The sequence below is a fragment of the Oncorhynchus kisutch genome, linkage group LG11, assembly GCF_002021735.2.
Source record: "Oncorhynchus kisutch isolate 150728-3 linkage group LG11, Okis_V2, whole genome shotgun sequence".
NCBI lineage: Eukaryota > Metazoa > Chordata > Actinopteri > Salmoniformes > Salmonidae > Oncorhynchus > Oncorhynchus kisutch.
In genome coordinates, this window is record NC_034184.2 from 61,258,788 (window position 1) to 61,278,893 (window position 20,106).

The following is a 20,106-nucleotide window of genomic DNA, read 5'->3' on the forward strand; positions in this document are numbered from 1 at the left end:
CCGAAAGGTCGCTGGTTCAAGTCCCAGAGCCGGCAAGGTGGAGAAATCTGCCGTTCTGCCCTTGAGCAAAGCAGTCAACCCCCAACAACAACTGCTCCCCGGTGTCGATTACGTGGGTGTCCATTAAGGCAGTCCCCCCACACATCTCTGATTCAGACGGGTTGGGTTAAATGTGGAAGACACATTTTAGTTGGATGCATTCAGTTGCGCAACGGACTAGGTATCCCCCTTTCCCCTTATTTAAACTAATTTCTTTGTTTGTCTGACAGACAGGAACAGGTCAAAGGTCATCATACTGCCGGGTTAACAAGTGCATTTGAAGCCAGAGTTTTTCTTTTTAAGAGCTCTATTTAATTAGGTTTAGTTTGACCCTTTGGTTCATCATCCTGTTTCTTTGATTTTGTAGATATTGTACAGTTCGCCAGCTCTTTATCTCCACTTGGACATAAAAAAATCTCCCGTGCAAGAAAAATCAGTTCTGCATTGTTGTGTCCTCATTGTTAAAATCATACCGCTGGGTCAACCTCACTGTACACAATGATAGAGGCGTTTGTCAAAACCTGCACAATATGGTTTCACACCATGCTCTTGAAAATATCCATGCATGTCCTTGGAGACTGTATGGCTGAGAGCGCCTATATTCTCCTAGGTGGCTATGAGCTATAGTGGGTTGAGAGGCAGCAGAGGGAAAAAAGCAGAAAGAGTATGAGAATGACATTCAGTGACTCTTTCTGACGGCGTCAAACACAGTGAGCGAGTTCAGGTTCAGCCAGGTTATTTTGTGATGAACTGTTTTGTATAGAGTAGAGTGCTGCTTTTGGCTTTAATAGAATTTTTGACAGTTAAGTGGATAAGTACAAATTTCTGATTGCTGCTGCTGCTGCAAAAAAAGTTGATTGAAGTGAAGGTGTGCACGTTCTGGGTGTTCTCGGGTTCGGTTGAGTGCTCAGGAAGCACTGATAGACAATGTCATTGGGACTAATGTTTGTCTACCACACACCCAGCCATGCTCCCTTCACTGGTGAAATGGTTTCGCACGTTTTTTTTTAAAAAGCTCATTTCTCACGGCTGTGCAAATAGCCTTCCACTCCAGCTAGCAGAAGCCATGAGGCACCACAACATCCTGATGACATGTATTTATTGCCTAGGAAAAATGGACATTAGGTTGCGAAAGCTGTGGTTAGGAAGCCACGCTATTTTCCCCCCGTGGGGGCGAAATGGTGTGGCTGTGTACAGTTTCTGTCTTCCCCTCTCAAGCAAATCTCCCCCTTTCAAACACCAGCAGACAAGATAATAAGGCACTCGGAGCACAATTCGGGTATTATATTCCGCAACCAAAGGCTCATCTCTTGTCAGTTTGCATTTACTCTCCCAAGGATGTGACGCTTCTATCATCATGCTGTCAAATAGAGCCTGGCTGGAACGACAGGGCCACTCATTTCATACACTTACTGTTTACATGAAATGGCCTGCACTTATACCGATTCTGCCAAAATGGAGGAACATTTTCAGAAAGGTCACCTACAGACTAAAAAGAGGAGAGAAAAAAGGAATCTTCTATTGATGTATGCGATTGGAGGTCATTCCAAGAAAAGGTCTAGACAGACTACTGTATAATACCCTACATCTCTTAATTTGTTGTATTTCGTAAGAGCAGTTACTCATTCATCTTAATAAGAAAATATATTTATGTTCTTTTGCACTCTGGCAGCTACTGTGCAGTACCTCACTGAAATAATTTTAATGATTTGGATTACCGAAGTGGTAGTTGATACGCCTGTATAAAAATATGGTTATCACTAGGAAGGAACTTTTTTATTTTATTAGGATCAGCATGTATTGCATTTCATACCTCCACTCACTTATCTCCCACTTCCTCATCCCCTTGTCTCCTTCAACCTGCCTTTCACTCTTCTGCATAAACACAAAGACACACACTGCTGCAGGCAGCCCCCCGCACCTATTATTTTTGTGTAATCAGCTTAGTGAGCAGGGCGAGGGGGTTTGGCTGCTTGTTAATGCAAAGAGGCCTGTAATGTTCTGCTGTGCTGGGGTTAAGTAATGAAGTGGTAGAGACAGTGTGTGAATGGGACCAGCTCAGTAAAGTTAAAGAGACTAGGATAAAGGAGAGGAAGAAAGGGAGTAGGACTCTCTCTCTCTCTCTCTCTCTCTCTCTCTCTCTCTCTCTTTCTCTCCAGGAGGTTGATCTCATTGGGATGATTTCAGCTGCATGCCCATAAAGCAGGTGTAATGCATTCTCTAATGCGCCCGGAGTTCCCGTGGGCTATCTTCGCTATCTCTACCATCACAGATCAGATAGCATTGAGGAACAAGGAGGAAATAAGGAAGATGGAGATGGACATAGAGAGAAGGTCATCTGTTTTACACGTAAAAAATCCCAGTCATGTAGATTGCATTCATAGTGACACTGAGCACTTCAAAGTGACTGACATTATGATCTGTTGACGATATTGTGCAGATATAGTAGAAATGAATTGTTAACCTTTGCGTTGCTGTACAAAGGAATATTGTAAAGCAAATTACATTGAGGGCACTTTGCCAGTGGCAAAGGAAATGTAATGAATACTATAATACACTTTATTCTGTTCTCACCATACTCTGGGGGAAATAATACTTTTCAAAGAAATATGTATTGCATAGTCTAGTTTCCATAAACAATATCAAAAAGCTCTTCATGTTGGACTAACAAAGAAACGTCACAGCTCCTTGGCGTTGACGCGGTCGTTGATGTTTGGAAATAATTGAAGCAGGGAATGGAAATGACAATGTTGTCTTTGACTTGTGTGGTGTGAACCAGAGATCCATCCAAGCCCATGTGTCCTTCACAAACCCTTTATTATTTATAGCGCTCGTCCTTTGAGCAATGACCAGTACTAATGCATAACCTTCTGTCCTTCTGGCTGATTCGCTTCCTTTGAAACCAAAGATTGAGGGAAGAGAAACGGGGGTGCGGAGGAGGCGGGGGTGCAGGGGAGGGGGTGCGGGGGGGGGGGGGGTATAGGGCAGTCGAGATCCAGGCTATCGAGAAGTTATTATGTCCCCCCCCCCCTTTCATATCTGAGGATGTGAAATAACATTGTGATGCTTCTTTTCTTGGGAAATGGAGTTACGGGCTTCAAAGCAATAGTCGATCCCGTACGTTTCCCTCCCTCCACAGCGTGACGGCACTATGAGAATGTTGTGTACTGTGGAAATTCTGTTCGAGAGAATGGAGGGTCGGTTCTGCCCCCCCCCCCTCACCATGTTTGTTGTTATGCCCATAGAATCTATATAGTTAAAACATTGCAGAACTTTGCATTTTCACCGTGTCACCCCCTGACTAATAGTGAGTTGTATAAATCCTTATTTGGAGGTTAGCACCCTGCTTCACATTGCTGGGGATTGAGGTGAGATAGACTCCTATGCAGACTGGAGCACTTTCTGTGATTCTGGGATGATAGATGCTGCACAGTAGCAGTGTAATCCATTATTATGATACCGTTATGAGAGTGGGCGATGTGGAGGCAGAGTATTGGGGGGGAACAGAAGCTCTGTGGGACAGGGTGCAGAAAGTGGGACAGCATTAGTGTAGGATAGCCTGAGGGCCCGAGGCTGATGTGTCAAGCGTGATATGTGGGTGTCTAGTCGCCCCCCGCACCGGCCCCTGTCCCCTTCCCCATCCCCGGCCCAGTCTCCACCCACAGACGCCACCGGCTGCCTCTTAATTGTTCTGCCACTGCTCTCGTTTGGCCAGATGCAACGCAGGTTGACAGGCGGCCGCTCTTTGGACGGGGTGAGTTCACCGTACATTCTACATTTTCTGCCTACAGTAACGTAAGGGTTGTGAGCAGTTCACATAGATATCACTGTTTCTTTTTTGATACACTATATATACAAACGTATGTGGACACCCATTCAAATTAGTGGATTCGGCTATTTCAGCCACATCCGTTGCTGACAGGGGTATAAAATAGAGCACACAGCCACGTAATCTCCATAGACAAACATTGGCCGTAGAATGGCCTTGCTGAAGAGCTCAGTGACTTTCAACGTGGCACCGTCATAGGGTACCACATTTCCAACAAGTCAGTTCGTCACATTTATGCCCTGCTAGAGCTGTCCCGGCAACTGTAAGTGCTTTTATTGTGAAGTGGAAACATCTAGGAGCAACAACGGCTCCACACAAGCTCACAGAACGGGACCGCCGAGTACTGAAGCATGTAGCGCGAAAAAAAGGTTGCAACACTCACTACCGAGTTGCAAACTGGCTCTGGAAGCAATATCAGCACAATAACTGTTTGTCGGGAGCTTCATGAAATGGGTTTCCACAGCCGAGCAGCTGAGCATCTAAGATCAACATGCGCAATGCCAAGCGTCAGCTGGAGTAGTGTAAAGCTCACCACCATTGGACTCTGGAGCAGTGGAAACACGTTCTCTAGAGTGATGAATCACTGCCTGTAGAACCCTACCTGCCCCAATGCATAGTGCCAACTGTAAAGTTTGGTGGAGGAGGAATAATGGTCTGGGACTGTTCGGGCTAGGCCCCTTAGTTCCAGTGAAGGGGAATCTTAACGCTACAGCATACAATGACATTCTAGACCATTCTGTGCTTCCAAATTTGTGGCAACAGTTTGAGGAAGGCCCTTTCCTATTTCAACATGACAATGCCCCCGTGCACAAAACGAGGTCCATACAGAAGTGGTTTGTCGAGATCGGTGTGGAAGAGAGCCCTGACCTCAACCCCTTCGAGCCAGGCCTAATCGCCCAACATCAGTGCCCAACTCCTTAAAACTCTTGTGGCTGAATGGAAGCAAGTTCCTGCAGCAATGTTCCAACATCTCGTAGAAAGCCTTCCCAGAAGAGTGGAGGCTGTTATACCAGCAAAGGGGGAGACCAACTCAATATTAATGCCCATGATTTTGGAATGAGATGTTCGACGAGCAGGTGTCCACTAGGGCTGTGGCGGTCACAAAATTTCGTCAGACGGTGATTTTTTAGCAAATAACTGTCGGTCTCACGGTAATTGCCTGTTAATTAACATAAACACATTTAGCATCTCCTGACTTCCACACATAGTCTACAAGCCACTGATGCAGACCTTTGGAACATCTACATTTTAAAAAGTAAAAAAAAATCCATGTAATATAGCCTACACCTTCACCATAAATCCAATACTTATTTTAGACAGGTCTAAAGAAGCATGATATGAAGAAAATGTAGTGTGTTTCAGAAGAACAGAGTAGCAAACTCTAAGTTGTCCTTATGTTAGGTCCTTATCTGGCTAATTCAAATGGCTGTGGGCTACACTAGTTCATTTAGCAGACAAGATTTGCTTAGAATTCCATGGCATTATTTTATAGTATGAAGAATACAATTTAACAAAGCTGAATAAAATAGAAAGCCAATTTTCTCCAAACTGTTTGAAGGAATGCGACTATTGTGTTCAGCGGTTACCAAATACATATTTATTCCTATATGCTTAATTTAGAGTTATTAATGTAACTGTAGTTCTTCGAAAAATGTTGGACAACATGATGCGACTCTATCACGTGATCAGCTCTTTCTCACAGGCTACAAGTGAAGGCAGACACATCGGGGATGCAGCTGCAAGAGTCCTTATCCAATTCCGACGTGCATATTGAAGATATTGAAAGAACTGTCCACGTTTACTTTTCGTCTGCTAGCAGGATGATTAGGCCTAACGAACAGCAAAAGCACTAGCCTATGTCATTCTACTATCCCCCATAGTACAAAGTCGACCTATATAGTACAAAAGTCGACCTATATTCCAAACATAGTCTGGGACAGTAATGGGATGCGATAGATCCCAAATTAATACAACCACTAGCATCCATCAAAAAAATGTAAGCAATGTGGCTGATGCAACAGAGCAGAATGTTTAGCTTAAAATGTTGCTAAACTATGTAGCTATATCTTCACATTATAAGCGCAGCAATGTTCCATTAGCGGAAAACACCACTATTGCGATTGCAATTATGCATGTAATGCTTTTATTATAAAGGTGCATTTTTTGGGTGAAAATTATCTTCCCCAAACTTGAAAACTCTGCTGCTTATATATGCAAGTTATGCTCTACAGCCCTTGTAAAGCGCATTAATGGGTTTAATTTTAGGAATTTATTTTGCCACTTTAGTTGTGATACAAACCTTATCAAAACATATAGACCTATCGCCTAGGCTACATGAGGTGTGCCACTATGATTCGAAAAAGTCAACAACAACAAAAAGGCATTATTTCTTATGCTGGGCATCATTCACAAGTGATAATATATAATTCAAGTAATAGGCTAATATTATCACCCATCAAGACTATTCTGATTTAATCTTGTCTTTACACATACTAAATAATATATGTGTGAAATTTGTTGTGATTTAGAATGGACCATTATCATGCACCTGTATCGAAACAGGGGCAGCGAGAAATAATACATGTCATCTATGCACTTAAATAGCGAATGGAGGACGCTTTTCTCGTGGTTCGTTTTCATGCCAGCCAGGTAGGCAATACTCCTGTTTTAAATATAAGCATATTATAAAATATTAGGAAAAATATTAGGAAAGTTGAGAAATAAATATAGTAGACCTAGTCTACAGAAAACTGATGGGATCCTCCTCTTTATAGTAAAGGTCATCACTCTGTTTTCTCACGCAATTGCATAGCCTATAGAAATTTTGCGCAACATGAGCTCATGGGCTCTCATGAAGTGTTTGATTAGATTTTTGATTACATTTGCATTGATGTCAGAGTGATTAGAGGGACAATAGAGTGCTGAGTACCAGCCAGTTAGCAAGTTTGGTAGTCTACTAATGACCAGCAGCATCAGAGCTTGGAGAAGCCTAATCACATGTGACTAAATGGTCATGTGGAATCTGACTACCTTCATGACTCGTGACCACCGGTGTGGCGGTAATACGGTCACCGCAACAGCCCTAGTGTCCACATAGTTTTGGTCATGTCGAGTACTTTTGAAATGAATTGCATATAATGATGAATCACTTATTTGCTCATTTGAACATGAAGCCGTATTACTCCACAAATGACTTTGTTTGTGACAGGAAAACATGTTGGATAGAGATCCAGACAGAGAGCCATGGTTAAAGAGAAACCCTCTTGCGTGACGATGAAGGGGGCACCAGATCAGGCTGAATCCTATTTACCACAAATATAATTTAAGTAATTTCAGAAGAGGCTCCCATCAATAGGAAGGGAGGCACCTCAGCATTCCCCAGCTCTCCTAACAGGCTTACAGCTCTCTCAGGCAGGCCCTGATTTCACCGTCCATGCTGCACTGATGACCATAAAAGGATGAGGAATAATTTGGGATTGTTATTGGTCTCTTTCAACCCTGAGGTAATCAGGTTGACATTGCTTGGGGAATGAGGAGAATGGACCGCAACAGATGTACTCATGTGCAAAGTGTTCCGCTCCCCTGAGAGTTGCCTGCACAAATGCTCTCTCTCTCCAACTCTCCCCCTCTTCCTCCTCTCCTCTCCACCCCCCCCCCCCCCCCCCCCCCGTCTCTCTCATTCTTCATCACACCCTCTCCTTCTTGACCTTTGAGATGAGCATTACCCCTTCCCTCCAATTGACCTCATCCTGTCCCACTTGTGCTCTCCAGTCTGCTTGGCTCCTGGTCCACTTCAATGCAGAAGGAGAGGCAGGTAAGAGCAGGCCAAGAGCACTTCCTGTTCTAGGAAGACCCATGGCCATGTAAGAGAGAATAACTATGGGAGGATGCTACTTCCCTGTTATCAGTTACATTTACATATACTGACGATGACCAATAACTACACTGAGCAGCAACAGGGGGGGGGTCTACACTTCAAAAACATAGTTTTTACCCTGTAATCATTTCTTAATGGTAAGACAGTCTTTAGTCAGTCTCTATACCCCCTCTATCCCATGTTCTCTGGTGGTCCTGTAATTACTGTCGCCAGAAGTGGCTGAAGAACTGCTGAGGTGAAAAATCCAATCCACACTGCCATGTGCTTTGCTTTGCTTCCCGTGTAATACCTTGACTCCATAATTCCACTTATTGGTGGAATAATGAATGAATTTGATATTTTTGCCTGTAGGGTCTGGAGCTCCTTGCTGCTCCAGCAGAAATCAACCGTTAATATAAGGGGCCCAGAGAGACTGGCTTGGCCCCTGACCACCAAGCCCCTGCGCTGGGCCCTTAATTAAGGAAATGACAGCTCTCCAGGCTCTAGTGTACGATAATGCAGCTAATGGTATTACAGGCAGCCACTCAACAGTCAATGTCTGGCGCGTTCCGACTCCAAAAACCGCTATTGACGTATAACCAGCCAGCCTCTCCTCTGAGGGTCTCTAAACAGAGTATTACTTTCCTGCTCATCCTCGGGGAGCCATCTAATAAAGAGGACCCAGAGGTTATTGGCAGAACATTATCCTCTGGGTTATTGTTGAGGGCTTTGGTGTGCTCAATGAAAGACAGAACAATGCTACAGACGTATTTGATCACCCTTTTTGCAGGACAACGTTCCTGCAACGCAGGAAATGTCAGACCTGTAGTGTATTTGAGGTTTAAAAAGGCTTGGGAAGTTCGGAACATAGGCCATGGTGCGTGTGTTAACCTAGTTTGAGAAAAGCTAAGGGATTGGTCGAACGATGGCTGAGTTATTGACAAATCCAAAATCTAATTGTATGTGTCCATTTAAACCACTGTAAATCCAGGGCACTATACAGTACTGTCACTTCTCTTATTTTCAGATATAATGCAGTATGACTTACTGGGGAATAGGAAACTCTCTCTCTTCTCCTCTCCCTCTTTCGCTCCCGTGTGTAGTAAACTTGTGTTTGTGCCAATACCATAAAAGCTATGCCGTGTCAGGCATTTCAGAAGCATTAGTGGAATCAATGGCCAAACAATCCAACACAATTGGTCTGGTATTGATAGAATTAAACCTTGTGTATGATGTGACTTGTCATTTATTTCGCCCAGTATGATGCCCTGACCCCCATCATCAGTGAATCTCTATTGATTCCTGCAGCTTGGGCTTTCACTCTCATTTGTTTAGCACTCAACAATAAGGAACAAAAACACATATTTCCATGGCAAATAGAAACTGTATGATAAGAATGCACAAATGTGTTTTCTTTTGAATGTCGATATTGTGTTGATATTTAATAGTAGAAAAAAAGCGTGAATAATAAATATGGAGGGGGAATAAACCGTTTTGAGACACGTTTAGTCATTGTTGTTGTTAATATATTAAATGCACATTGTCATTTATTAGGATGACTCATGTACTGGAGGCAGCTCTGCAGGGTAGCCACTAGATGGCACAGCAACAAAGTCATAAAATCGGATTTTAAACCTAACCCTAACCTTAACCCTAACCTTAACCAAAGTGCTAACCTTAAATGAAGACCAAAGGCACAGTTTGTATAGCCAAGTTTGACTTTGCCGCTGGCCCATCTAGAAATCACTCAGCTCTGCCTCCAGGACAAGATTCATCCCAATAAACGTCAACCTGCATATTACATCTCAATGAGAACAGCTACATAACGAAACAACATGCCATTAGCCCAGCGTTTTGAAAAGAGCCATTACTATAAAAAAAAAAGGGGGTGTTGCGGAGATTATGGGCTGGTTGATTTTGAAAAGCCTGAATCGTTACCGCTGCGCTCTCTCCAATATTTGACAGCTTATAATGCATCGCCACTAAAATAGCTTTAAGTGTTAACGCTTCTTTTATGGACAAAAATGGATTCATAAATGCAGTGGGGTGGAAGCTAACTCGGACACAAAGCCTTCAATAACACCCATGTCATTCACATGGTCAATGGATGAAGCAGTTGTTGCATTAGAGTAGATGGCAAACTGATTGCTTTATGAAATGCGGACTAATTGTTTTGTGTGGTGTTGTGCCTGGGGCAGCACTCTGTATTGAGACGAGCCGCGGATGACGTCAATTAAATGCAGCTCTTTGCACCCCATATACAAACCCTCTGCCCTGTTTGGGCATTGAACGTGGGCCTCCAGTCGCCACTTAGGGGATCAATGCAAGATAATTTATTTAGTGTCAGATATTGGGGATATTTCCACACCATAAGCCACCGATCACTGATATCGGAATCATTGTTGTTGTAGTGTAGAAGAGATGACTGTGGTTAGGATATATGGGAGAGAGTTTGGGGTTGTTCAGTGGTGTTAAATCAGCACAAATAACAGAGTTATAATAACAAGCATTAAGCTCTTAAGTTCAATGCTAGGTCTATGTGCTGCAATGCTGGGAAAAGTGTACCAAAGTGTACCAATTCAAAAGGAAATATGAACACATTGACGCTTTCTGGATTTTTTGTGCACAAAATAGTGGAGGAATTACTTCAGTCTGAAGTATAAAATTGTATTAACGTGTAAGTAGAAAATATGTATAAAACATCATTTTATCATTCCAAGCGTCATTATAGCTGTTGTCAGTCCGGTGTTACTGTCCAAAAGGGAATCCACTTGAAGAAACCTTCACAATATATAAACTGGTTCAAATAACAAAGAACCTAGTAATAAAAGATTATTGAAGATGGGACTCCCAAGATATTTCCTCCTGTCAGCGTTTTAATTTTGTTAAAGAAATCACGACCAACACCTCGGGGAAAAGATGTGCATGTGCATTTATTTATTATCGATTCCTTTCCCGGTGCTAAACGTGTTTACGTCATAGATATTTGCAGGCAGATCACGCTTTCTCTCAACATCCCGCTAAATTATTGCGAGATGACGCAATGAAAGGCACACAGCAGTTATTTAATCAGCCGTAGCCCTCTGCTCCTGCTTATCAAATGGAATATATTATTCACTATGCACAAACTATGTTCATTACTTATTGATGGTATTGCCATGCTGTAAACTTTCATTCGCTCATCAATAATAGAGCGGAGTGATCCCTCTGATTAGGGGGGTGGGATGCCACAGTCAAGCCCCTGTTTATTTCATCTCTGATATTGAGATGGAATGGATATATGCTAATGAGATGAACTGCTGCCAGTGTTCAATGTTCAATTCCAGTGTCGTCCTTGTCGTTCTTTGATGTGACATTTGATGATACGCATGCTTGTAGTTGTCGAAGTTGATTGGAAACCAGTGGGGTTATGGAGTAATGCCCTAATATATTCACAAATGTGAATGAGATCCTCAATTGACTTGTGAATTCCGGTTGTCATTACATGAAGAAACTTGTCTTCAAAGAAATTAGATCAAGTCAGAGGAAATGGTTGAATTGATGTCATATATCATATCAGTGAGAAACCCTAAACTAAGCTCATCATCATGCACTTATGATAACCTCTTTTGAATGTTTGCCCTGGTGTTAGGATGAGACTAGGTTTTTGCTGTCCAAATCCAAAGCCTGTCTTCAATGTGGTATTTCATCTCTTCAATAATTAAAGGCATTGGGTTGGGCTATGTTTGACCCATAATGGGTAAAATTGGTAAGAAACTGCACTGTCTAATGTTAAGTGACTGCAGGGTTGACAAGCTTGGGTTTATGTGGACCAATATCAAGACGCTGGCCCAGTGAGCCAGAGGTAGAAACCAGCTCAAAATGCGGGCTTGTCCCCTAGGGAAATTAAATCAAGCATCAAATGCTTAAGGTTCATTTGATGGGTCATACAATTCACCAATTATTTGGAGTTTATGTAAAGATGAGATGATTTTGGATGGCAGAGTGGAGTTTCGGACGTAATGCGCAAATTTGTACCGTCCCAGTCCCACACAACCAAACAGCAACCACATCTTGACAGCAAAGCCTTAAGTAATACAAAGGTCAAACTTTGATGCAGTGATTGTTTTAGATATATTTTTCGACTTGTAACTTGCTCAAATTGAAAAGGGATACACAAGTGCATTCATGTTCTTTCGCTTTCTCTAGAACTCTCCCACTCGCTTTCCTACTTTCCTTGACTTCTTTTACCAACTTGAATTCAAGTTTTTGTGGAAAGTGAGTTTTAATCTGTTGTACAATTACATTGAAAGGGCTGTATAGTAGCCTGCCATTGATGTATGGCTGCATTTAGAGAAAATATCAATATGCCGAGACCTCTGTATTGATGACTTCTTTTGACTTGTGATCAATGTTCTTGACTTTTGGCAAAGATGGACGTTATACAAGTTCGCCCATATGGTACAAAAGCAAATAGTTTATCACTGAACTATCTGAAGGAACACACTTTTAATGAATAGTTTCATGGTTTATCGACAGTATAAAAGTTACAACAGCTAGGCAGAAGGGACCTATAAAAACTGTACTATAGTGGCAAGGGAATTTTCCATCAAAACACGTCATCACACATGATGACTGAGGTCTGAGATGCGCGTGAGCTGTTGAGAGATGCTGAGAGCGAGAGTCCATGTTTTAACAGTCAGTGCCTGTGTCACAAATGGTCCCCTATGGACCCTGGTCAAAAGGTAGTGGTGCCATTTGGGAATAGGGTGCCATTTGGGACACAAATCTGTGTCTCACCGCCCACCCACCCTGAGTGGTTTTTGTTTTCTCTCCGGCCGTCACATCACACAGCAGGCCAGGCTTATTATCATGTCCCTGTCGGATGTGTGCCTCCTTACTCCGCCGTGGCCTCATACTGTAGGAAACAGGTCTAATTGTGTCTCATAGCCACAGGCTGTCTTCTGGTACAAGGGGGGGAGGGGGGTTAGATGGGTGATGATACTCAACAATGTAAATGTGGGAATGATGCAGGGCCGGGCCCCACAGTTTATGTGGCCCTCCATCTCTCATCCCTCAGCTGTAATCGAGGCCGTCGGGGTGCGGGTGCCTGGTAAGCATCATCCTCACGTCAATGAGACTCTCAACTGGTGGGTCGTTTATTCAGCGCTGATTGTGAACGGTGCCGCAGCGGTTATTGATATAGCACTTTAACACAAAATCCCCTCCCTTCCCCTCCCCTCCGTACTCGGGGCTGTGTGATCACAGCTGGCTATGTCTGCGCGTGCATGTTTTTTTGTGCCTGATTGTTTCAATGTTATAGTGGATTAACATCTCTCTCTCCCCCTCTTATCTTTCTCTACCTCAGGAGCCCGTGATGGCTCTGTCCAGTCTGATACCAGCAGCAGCCCGTCAGAACAGAGTCAGCTGGGACAGTGTCACCCTGCCTACCCGGTGGGACCACAGGTGGGTGTCTCTCCATGTCTCCTATTGACCTGCACCCAGTGGTGGAAAATTGTCATAGTAAAGACACTTTAATAGAAAATGACTCAAGTGAAACAGAAAGTCACCCAGTAAAATACTCCTTGAGTAAAAGTCTAAAAGTATTTGGTTTTAACTATACTTCAGTATCAAAAGTAAATGTAATTGCTAAATTGTACTTAAGTATCAAACGTTAAAGTACAAATAATCAAAAATTCCTTATATTAAGGGGCACACTCCAGGGGCACACTCCAGGGGCACACTCCAGGGGCACACTCCAGGGGCACACTCCAGGGGCACACTCCAACACTCAGACATAATTTACAAACAAAGCATTTGTGTTTAGTGAGTCTGACAGATCAGAATCAGTGGAGATGACCGGGGATGTTATCTTGATAAGTGTGTGAATTGGACCATTTTCTGTCCTGCTAAGCATTCAAAATGTAATGAGTACTTTTGGGTGTCAGGGAAAATGTATGGAGTAAAAAGTACATTCTTTTCTTTAGGAACGTAGTGAAGTAAAAGTAAAAGTTGTCAAATATAAATAGTCAAGTAAAACGTACAGATACCCCCAAAAGCTCCTCAAGTAGTATTTAAGTACTTTACACCGCTGGCTGCACCTAAACACATAATCCCACCAGATACAGCAGAACATGAACGTGATCTCCAAACTATATCAAATCCTCCCCAAAGATAATCAGTTGAGATGTATTTATGAGCATATACTATAAAGCAGTTTTTTGGTGATCACTTTGTCATCAGCATAGAATATATAGAGAGTTGTTTACATTTCCTCTGCCCCTCCCCTTCAAGGCCAACAAAACGCACTCCATCCCCAGGCAGCCCTACTAAACAGCTCAGTAGGACAGCCAGCGTACGTGATTGGTTTTACTGGGTTGGTGGCTCTGCCCTGTTTAATGAACATTTATCTCATTAGTGCTGTCTCACTGTCACCTCCCTAAACACAGTAGTGTGAACAGCCAGACAGGCAACCAAGCAGGCACAGAGCTTCCCTCCCTCCCTTCCCTTAATGAGCCCACTCTCCCGGCACTCAGGGGGTTTGCATCCCAAATGACACCCTATTCCCTTTATAGTGCACTACTTTTGACCTGAGCTCCATGGGCCCTGGTTAAAAGTAGTGCTCTAGGGACTAAGGAATAGGGTGCCATTTGGGACACGGACCTCAGTGTTACTCAATTAAGGGATCCGCTACTGAATCAATCCTCATCAGGGTAAACAAAAGAGGATATGTGAGGGGAAGAGAGACTAACTCACTGAGTTCCCTGCTGAATTATCTCACTCAGCTCAGCAGAATGAGCAGCCGACAACCAAACGGATTAAAACCACACTGTTGACGAGAGATATGATAGCTGTTTAATACACGGATGCTAAACAAGGGTATTAGACCAAATAGAAATGCTTTAGTGCAACTGGTTGTGCCAGAGCCTACTGTATGAGCTACAAGAGATTGTTCCCCCAACAGTCTCAGTCTAATATATTAATGCTGTCAGTACAGTCTCAGTGAATCTAACACTTTTCAGAAACAAAGGCGCTGCGCATGCCATAACCAATTCTCCTGTTTCGGGATCAATATGTTTTGATAGATCCTCTCTCCAGAGCCGGATATTGTGCGAACAGCCATTATCCGAGGGTAGTTTACCCAACATGAATGTGCCTTCCTCCCCCCGACAAAAGTCGTCTATCTCTGTGATTACGGGCCATTTCTCAGCGCCTGCCTGGGCTGCAGATGGAAGGGCCTGCTGGCCCCTAATGGGCAGAGAGGCAGGGTACCTCATCTAGGTCTAAAGCCCCATCCAGCCCCACCCAGACCCCATACAGAGCCCAACTCGACCCAGACACATGCAGAGAGGCAGGTTACCTCATCTAGGTCTAAAGCCCCATCCAGCCCCACCCAGACCCCATTCAGAGCCCAACTCGACCCAGACACATGCAGAGAGGCAGGGTACCTCATCTAGGTCTAAAACCCCATCCAGCCCCACCCAGACCCCATTCCAGACCCCATCCAGAGCCCAACTCGACCCAGAACACATGCAGAGGGGCAGAGTACCTTATCCAGGTCTGGATTCCCACCCAGACCCCATCCAGAACCAAACTCCAACCCAGAACACTTGCCTGCTCCCTTGGAGCCCCACTCCTCCACACTCAACTGTCAGCCATGCCAAAGCCAATACCACTAGACCTGTGTTGGAAAGACAGGCAAGACAAACAAAGAACGGGAAATAATGCCGAACTATTCACACAGACACCCAAAGGAATCAGAATGGGTTGTTTACTATAATGCTCTGGTATTTTAAAAGACAATATAGTTTTTATGATCTGGAATGTGGTGGCGGCCCGAGGCAAGTTTTTCAGATGTAATGTTCAGTTAAATTAGTACTCACACTTTGCATGTTTTACAGAAGCAAGTTAGGTAGACAATCAATTTCTAAACTGCCCCCCCCCCCTCTTCTCTTCACAAAAGCCATGAGCCGCCCAGCAACAAACACAGCCCAAAGACAAATAGCAAGGGGTGTGCTCTGAAGCTGGCAGACACGTGCTTGTAATAATAAATCAGCAGTACATTTGATGTATGTAGAATTGTTTTTTAATACCATTCCCTTCCATGTAGCTCGGTCTTCAGTGTCAGGCGAAAGGATCTCATTTAATTTGAAGTTGAAATGAATGTTCAAAGATGTCTATGATTATCTGCCACTACAATTCAACATGAAATTTACTTTAAAAAAAAACCCAGATTAAACATATGTCACTTGCACTGACAAAATCCCTCCCTTTGTTATTGTCCTTTGATGGTTCGTCTTTGCTCACTCAAATGACTAATTCCTTATTTATAGCTAATGACAAACGTCATTTGGAATACGTTCAAAGTCAACCAGTGGCACTCCTTTGTCTTATGGTTTTCTATAGTACTTCAAAGCAAACTAAAATGGTTCTGAATGTTTTTTAAACCTAATGAGTATTGACTATTTAAGCAACAGGACATGAGGGAGTGTGGTATATGTCCAATATACCACGGCTAAAGGCTGTTCTTAGGCACGACGCAACGCGAAGTGTCTGGATACAGCCCTTAGCCGTGGTACAGTATATTGGCCATATAGCACAAACGTCCGAGGAGCCTTATTGCTATTGACCAATATAATTAGAGCAGTGAAAATAAATGTTTTGTCATACCCCGGTATACGGTCTGATATACTATGGCTGTCAGCCCATCAGCATTCAGGGCTCGACCCATCCGGTTTATAATAAAAAAAACAAGAATCATTGTTATTTAATCAGTTTTGTTTACAGGATACAGTTGCTAGCACTGAACCTCTCCCCATGTCATTGACTATTAAAGCTTCGTCCCTGGTCACCTTTTGATCAAAGGTGACCAGGAGGTTTTCTCTTGCCCTGTTTTCTGTTTAAATGCTAGTGTTTCACCTTCCAATCTCTCCCAGCCTCTTGGCGTTAAACCCGTGTAACATCACATTCCTTAAACTGTGATTATGTCGGAACTGGTGCTTGCTTTCCTTAGCGAGCCGGGTTATCTTAGTGACACCGCTGTCACCCAGCAGCACCAAGCCTGGAAGTACGGTGGCATGTTGGCACCAGTCGGCCCCTCCGCTCCCTCGCCACAGACGCCCCATTCAAAATAGAAGCAGATAGCTGCCTAGTACTGTTAAAGTTTTGTGGGCTCAGGTCAGTGTAGAGGAGTCATGCAGAGCAGGAGCAGCACCGAGGTCGCAGGGCAGGCAGGTACACTACAGGCGTACAGGAGCTGAGACGTTTAAAGGGATGTTTTTCAAGCTGGGCTTGGACACAAAGACACCATGCATTCTTTCTGTCTAGAGGCACATCCCAGCAGGTCATTTAGGAATGTCGCTTTACGCCATGCAAAAGGCTTGTTTCCTCTGATGACTTTATGAGAAGTCCGCATCTGGCAGACTGAAGAAAATCTTCGATGATATCAAGTTGAATACATATCTGGATGTCACAGCTCTGTATTCCGATGGTGCTACAACCTTTCCACATCTTGTGTAAAGAACATGAATTAAACTCGGGGTCAAAGCACTCTGGCAATAGAAATGTTGTCTGTATATTTGCAAACCCACTCCCTGTGAAGGTACATTTGATCTGCTCCTCTACTCTGCCAAATGTCTCCTGGCAATACTCCAGATAACATATCTTAGCGTCTGTGTCTGTGACTACATAGATTCTACTCTGACTAATATTAGTGAATGCTTACACAAAGTCAGTGATGTACTGTATCTTCTAGCAAAGGAGGAAAGTGCTGATATTGGCGGAATGACTGATTCTAGGGTACCAGAGGTCAAATCAAATCAAATGTTATTTGTCATATGCACCGACGACAACAGGTGTTGTAGTACGCCAGGATCCATGTGCGGAGGGAGGTGTTTAGTCACAGGGTCCGTATCTCAGCGGTGAGCTTTGAGGGCACTATGGTGTTGAATGCTGAGCTGAGCTGTGGTCAGATCTGCTCAATGGAGGTTGAGGGAGAGCTTTTTTACACATCTCTGTGTGTGGTGTAAAGGTGGTCTAGAGTTTTTTTTTGTAACATGCTGGTAGAAATGAGTTAAAACCGATTGAAGTTTCCCTGCATTAAAGTCCCTGGCCACTAGGAACGCCGCCCCTGGAGGAGCATGTATACAGCTCGTTGAGTACGGTCTCAGTGCCAGCATCCGTTTCGGGTGGTAAATAGACAGCCACGAAAAATAAGATGAAAACTCTCTTGGTAAATAGTGTGGTCTTCAGCGTATCATGACATACTCTACCTCGGGCGAGAAAAACCTGTGTGTTCATTGTAATGAAATGTAAACCATTCTGCATCCATCTGAGAGGGAAATGCACTGCTCTCATTCAAAGGTTGGAGTTGTATTCCTTTTTCCACATGCCAATAAGCAGCACTGCGTTTCGGCTGTCACTCTGGCTGTGGCATGTTTCAAAGCAGATGTCATCAACAAAAACAAACGGCATTCGTCAGAGCAGCATATTGATTAAAGCACTTCAGTCACTTGAGTGAAATGAGCGTGTGACATGCGTGGCTGCCTTGTTAACCCATTCATTCCCTCCCAGATGAATTTGATGTGAATATCATAAATGCATCTTTATGGATGAAATGGAATGTGTAAATGTGACCTCTCGCTACTATGCACACTAATACATTCATCACCTTCACTATGCCTTTTACTAATGTCAATACATTTTTGTAACCCAGTGTCTTTCTATTCAGTCTCTGCTGGTGGCTCAGCAACTAGCCCAGCAGCTGGCCGGGGGGTCTCCAGGCCTGAACCAGCCCATCCTCATCCCCTTCAATACAGGCGGTCACCTGGGAGGCCAGCAGGGGCTGGTGCTCTCGCTGCCCACGGCCAACATCCAGGGCCTGATGGCTGCAGCAGCCGCACAGGGCATCATGACCCTTCCCCTACAGAACCTGCAAGGTAAGAGAGGGCTCTGCTCCACCAGATAACCTATAGAGGACAGGGCGGGAGACTCAATTTACAGTCGTTTTTGACAGTAATGCATATAAATGCATGCATTTTAACGTAAAAACAGCAGTGATCTCATGTTATGACATTCACCAAAAGCATTTCGTCCTCACACACTGTATGTACCAGTATCTACAGTTTATGCTACACAGGTTATGTGTTACGATTCACCTGTAAAAAAAAATGTCAATCTAAAAATCCCAGAGGGGATAAAAAAGAGTTTGGGGGGGGGGGTTATGTTCCAAAAAGCATCTCATCTTCAACTTTCCTGGAGAAAGAGCCATATTAATTACAGGTCAGCGTTTTGCCGCGCGGCGCAAAAGCACTTTGTGCCTGTTTTCTCTGCGTAAGAGTGCACTGTACTCTCTTTTCATCCTCATCCGTCCGTCCACGTGGCTGTACTTATCCTCGCCTTTTAAACTTTAATGCCCAAGTGTTCTCTTTTGATCATAGTTGTAAATGGTTTTCATTTTAATGTTTAAAACATTGTCTCTTTTATACCATTAGATTGAGGGATGGCTGGGGAAACCTTCAGTCATGAATGTTGGATGAGAGGGGCCTGGAGTCGCTAATGTAAAAAGATGCCAGGCTGCATGTAAAGCAGTGTGTTTTTGGGTGGAGATTACAATAATGCCAGTGCAGCACAAAGTGCATAGAGAGGAGTCCCCCCCCCCCACCTTCTCTTCATGTGAGGAAATGGATGGACAGATGGAATGAGTGAGGAAATGGGAAGGAAGTTAGAAGCCCCTAATGGACACAAACATGCATAAATAACAACGTGCATCATCGCTATGGGGTGGGCTTTTAATAAACCCCACATCTATCTAGCCATTGAAGCCCCTCCAATGTATCCCCGAGCAATGGAGGATAATGGGACCAGAAGGTCTGTCTGTCTCACACTTCAACAACTTCTCATATTGTATGTGGGACAAGCCAGAGGCTGTGATAACCGACTGACAAAACACATTGTCATAATGTTGAAAGAACATAACCAACACCTCTCAGTCATCTTTTTTAACAGACGGTTCGGTCCGCAATCCCTTGCTGTACTTCACCGTTCGTTGGGTACAAAGCTAAGGAAAGAAATGCCTCCTCTGCGGTTTCTTTTTAAGGGCACAGACGCATTCACACGTTCTCCTGCCATCCTATCTGAGAGGGACGCATCGAAGGGACCTCCGTGGAGAGAAAGTGACACAAGTCAGGAGTGAAGCTAAATGTCTTGACTGTGTCCAGGGCCCTCTGGCCACGCGGCGCCGCTCCACTCTCCCCTGTCGGAGCTCATCAGGGCCCTGCTGACTATGAGGCCTGCTGGCACAGCACCTCTGTCAGGCAGCCCCGGCCTGCCCCCTTGCCCCTGCCCTCGCCCCCCCCCCCCCCCCCCCCCCCCACTCACCCCAGTCCCCCCCAGCCCTGATTAA

General features: G+C 44.1%; 1 protein-coding gene across 1 annotated transcript in view; it reads left to right on the forward strand.

The window, feature by feature from the left end:
• LOC109900187 (POU domain, class 6, transcription factor 2) overlaps nucleotides 1-20,106 on the forward strand; it is a 92,051-nt gene that overhangs the window by 6,172 nt on the left and 65,773 nt on the right. The window contains exons 2-3 of the mRNA XM_020495893.2: nucleotides 13,072-13,169; nucleotides 18,433-18,640. Of these exons, the coding sequence (XP_020351482.1) occupies nucleotides 13,072-13,169; nucleotides 18,433-18,640 (306 nt within the window). The remainder of the gene's footprint in view (nucleotides 1-13,071; nucleotides 13,170-18,432; nucleotides 18,641-20,106) is intronic.